The sequence below is a fragment of the Alosa sapidissima genome, chromosome 2 (assembly GCF_018492685.1).
Source record: "Alosa sapidissima isolate fAloSap1 chromosome 2, fAloSap1.pri, whole genome shotgun sequence".
NCBI classification, from domain to species: domain Eukaryota; kingdom Metazoa; phylum Chordata; class Actinopteri; order Clupeiformes; family Clupeidae; genus Alosa; species Alosa sapidissima.
Window position 1 is genome coordinate 34,096,249 of NC_055958.1, and position 4,113 is coordinate 34,100,361.

The 4,113-nt window shown below is 42.8% G+C and overlaps 1 protein-coding gene across 1 annotated transcript; it reads right to left on the reverse strand.

Moving 5' to 3' along the window:
- On the reverse strand, positions 1–3,912 carry LOC121697173 (zinc-binding protein A33-like). Its single transcript, XM_042078562.1, has 5 exons — positions 3,228–3,912; positions 3,026–3,121; positions 1,644–1,874; positions 1,468–1,477; positions 1–1,342 (listed from the first exon to the last, which is right to left on the reverse strand). Exons 1-5 carry the CDS (start codon positions 3,621–3,623, stop codon positions 744–746), a joined length of 1,332 nt encoding a protein of 443 aa, XP_041934496.1. The 5' UTR covers positions 3,624–3,912; the 3' UTR covers positions 1–743.
- Positions 3,913–4,113: the final 201 nt, after the last annotated feature.

Consider the following 4,113-nt stretch of genomic DNA (forward strand, 5'->3'; position numbering starts at 1 on the left):
TTCACTGCAGTGGTGATATTTTAATGTGCTTGTTGCAGCAGTGCAGAAAAACATAGATCCAAAAACATCATCAAAATGCCTGCATGCAACAAATCTGCAACATAGAAACACTGTCATAGAGTAATAAATGGCAAAACACCAGCAATTATTTTAGAGGATATTCAACATATCAGACAATTCTGAACAAAATTAAAGTAGCCAGAAGACGATGCCTTAGCAAGGAATTACCACTGCATCTGTCAACACTAGAGGATAGGAGAGCCTACTTTATACATACTAATACAGTGTGGTAGGAGGAGAAAGTGGTAGAGGAAGGAGGTAGAGAGGGGAAGAGAAGGAAGTGGAGAAAAAGGAAGTTGAGGAGGGGAGAGAGAGGGAAGAGCACGGCAAGTGTGCATCAGGTGTGTATAAGGTTGTCAGAAGTGCTAGGAGAGGAGGTATTGGAAGAGTTGCATCTTCAAGAGTTTTTCGAAGAGAGAGACGAATGCCCCTGCTCTGATGACACTTGGCCGATCGCTCCACCGCCGGGGGACCAGACGTCTTATCAAGACAAAGTTGGCTAATATACTGGCAACCAAGTTGGCTTGTTTTTAAGACAAATTTGCTTAAAGCACTGGCAGCCAAATTTCCTTGTTTTCATGATGAGACGTCTTAAAATAACTCTTTTTAAATGGAGTCAAATGATTTAACGAGAAATTGCTAAATTTCTTTATACTAAAACAAAACAAACTAGATTTTTTTGTTTATCTTAATAGAAAATGAATAATTCTCATGGTTTTTAGATAACTAGTTTTAGCAATGTGACTGGGCTGCTCTACTGTTACTGAAACCTTCACTGGTAAGATCCTCAGAGGAGACATCCGACAGCCATTAAAGTACGGAAACACTCTTTCAGTGAAAGTGTGTGTGAGAGTGTGTAGGTGGGTGTTATTATCAGGGTCAGAGAATGACAGCTCTCCTCTGTCCCAGTCCAGCTGCACTCTGATCCTCTGGAGTTTCTGCTTCACTGTGAGGAGAGTGAGGGTCTGTGGTGTAGCACATGCTCCATATATATCATCATTACACCCAACACACCACCATCCACTTGTGGAGGTGTAGTCTCCCTTCCTCTGGAGAGACTCTGTCATCACACCCACACTCCACTGTGTGTTCTCTCCAACCTCCACATCCCAGCAGTGAGTCCCTGAGTTAAAGCCCTCAGAGCCCAGGGCACTGGCAAAGTGATCAAATCTCTCTGGGTTATCAGGAAGCTGCTGCCTCTCATCACCCCATTTCACACTGGTCAGATCCTCAGACAGGATGAGATTGGATTTTGCAGTGTTGGGATCCAGAGTCACAGGAGCTGCAGAGAGAAAGAACACAGAGATTTGTGATGAGAATGTGACTCGTTATCAATAGGGCTGTTTGATTCAGAAACAATACATTTGAATACATAACGTTTAGGTGTGATTCGATTTGATGTGATACATGTGTAGCTCTGGAAAATTATAAATAATTAAATGTCAATCAGTGTTGCACCGTCTTTTCAAATTCAAATACATGTAGTACATGTATATGAGTACATGAGTATATGATACATATAACCATAAAATCAGTAATCCAATGTTTACATAACTCACTTCATGAGAGTGGATGGTTCTTACCTGCAGTAATGTGATGTCATCAGCTCCAATCTCTTCTTCCATGGCTCTGATTGTGTATGAAAGAGATAAGATCTCTCTGCTCATCTTCTCAATCTTCTCCTTCATCATCTGACTCTTCTGCTCCTCTTCCTCCCTCAGTGCAGCTATCCTGGCTGCCTCTTCATCTCGTAGAAACTGGTGAAGCTTCACAAACTCCTCCTTGATCTGCTTCTCTGTGTGATGGGCCTGAGTCTAGATCAAATCAATTTATGTTCATTCATTGCTCCAGTGCACTGTCACTTTAAGAAGAGTCTCAATGGTTCTTATAAGGCCCTTTTGCCAGCTCTTGGTAGAGTCTCTTGCTCAACAGTCTCACCAATTCTAGCCTTGTTTGATTGCACCACATTGATATCACAATATTAAGTTAATACAAGCACCCTTCACTCGTTGCTTTGGAAATGGAAGCATGTAATGTAGGAAGCTTTACATTTCTGTTTGCAATTAAATGAGAATTTTGAGCCTGGTAGCCACTTAGCGTTTCAACAGGCAAATTGTCTTTGTTGCCTTTATAATTTATTTTCTCTTGACGTTTCTTATATTTAACAGGAGATGTCAACCATGACAAGCTACGTGGAACCTGCCTCTTACTCTCTGTCTCTTCTGCATGCTCATGATTTGTTCCAAATTACGCTTTAGTGTGTAGTAGACTAACGTTCAAGCTAGAGCTGCGGAATGGAGAGGCAAGACCCAAAAATATCATCCTTGAATATTGAACATCCTTGATAACTCATTTCTGAAGGTTTTAATGCACTACTGGAATAAAAACTATAAATAAATGCTGTGTTGTTTGCGTTAGTCTTTTAAACGTAAGAATGATCCAGGGCTGATGCTTGGCATAAGAGCAAGATACACCAGGCATGTGCTATACATCATTCACTAGTCAGTGCAGTCGCAATTTGATGACGTTCATGGATCCTCCAGATATCGTACCCATCATGCACTGCAGTTGTCGGCCTCATTTAAATGCTGGGGGAGGGCCCAGAGGCAGTGGCCCCACCTATAGCCCCTTTCAACAAGGTAAACAAAAACAATGCTTGAACGTTCTATTTGGGCCCCAATCTACTTCCTCTGCATTAAGATAACATATGGAATGTTAAAACGGAAGTCTTGTGGGGCCAACTAAGATGCTGATAATGGAACTCTCTTGAAAGGGTCTATAGCCCCGCCCCTGGCTTTAGCTGTAGACCTTTGTGAAAATCGCCTGAATTCTCCATTAAAGCTGTTGTCAAGGTTATCCAATTAGCAGCAAACTTTGTTCCTTTAAAAACATATTTTGAGTGATAGGTACATCTGACTTGATTCACATCTCCACCTATGTTATGTAACATGTGCCTGGTCCGCACCTTGATGTGTTTTGCTGTTTTATCACAGGTCACTTTAGCCTCCTCCAAAGTCTTCTTGTTCTCCAGTAAGAGCTGCAGTTTGATCTTGAGCTCCTCCTGAAATTAATAACAGACTTCACTGCAGACTGCAGCATCTCTACATCAACAGTGACGTTCATTCATATCCAAGGTGATCACCATAATTAAGAGAAATCATTCTTACCTTACAGTCAAGAGTTGCTTCATCTATAGGATGGAATTTATGGCCAGTGTGGTTTTTGGAGTCTCTACACACCAAACACACAGGCTGTTTATCATCCAGACAGAAGAGCTTGAGTTTCTCACTGTGCAGACTGCAGAGCACCTCAGACCCTGCTGAAGCTCTCTGACTTCTCTCCTGTAAGAAGGTCTCACACAGGTTCCTTAATGCCTTGCTAGGAGGATATAAATCTTTTGAGCACTTTCTCCTGCAGTAGGGACATTCTCTGGATCCTTTGCTCTCCCAGAACTGCTGCAGACAGGCTTTACACACACTGTGAGCACAGGATAAAATGACGGGATCCTTGAAGATGTCACAGCACACAGGACACGTGAGATCCTCTTCATGTTTAGAAGCCATTTCGTCTTTTCTGTAAAGTCTCTCCTCAGTCGCCAGCTTCACTTTCACTTTCAGCAGTCACAGCGCACGCGTCATTCCCAAACTCAGATTCTTCTGTTTCACACTTTCATCCAGCCAACTTTCAGCCTCACCAGCTTCAGACCCAAACTGTTCCCCTCATTACTTTTAAAAACTGTGTTTAAGTAAGAAGGTTCTAGCTAAAGTATCCCACATTAAGGTGTCTAGTGGAGGGAACAAATCAACCTGTCACTTAACTTCACTTCCTGCTCCTGCACGAGTCAGGCAGAGGGAGGGACTATGGTAAGAAAAGGATTCTGATTGGCCAGCCGTAGTTGCCGGGCCAGTTCCCTGGTCTCTGCTGCCACCAACTGGAGTTCAGTTCAACGTTCCAGTTGTGGGTGTGAACTGTATAGGGTGACCTAGAACTCAGCCTAGAACTGTAGCTGCTAGAGGCACAGGGACAGGACAGGCAAGACTTTCCCTGATGCCT

Excerpts from the sequence above, each read along its gene's own strand:
- LOC121697173 (XM_042078562.1), bottom strand. The coding sequence starts at position 3,623 with ATGGCTTCTAAACATGAAGAGGATCTCACGTGTCCTGTGTGCTGTGAC. Across the intron at positions 3,122-3,227 it reads AAGCAACTCTTGACTGTAAG|GAGGAGCTCAAGATCAAACT; the intron begins GTAAGAATGATT and ends TATTAATTTCAG. Across the intron at positions 1,875-3,025 it reads AAACAGCAAAACACATCAAG|ACTCAGGCCCATCACACAGA; the intron begins GTGCGGACCAGG and ends GATTTGATCTAG.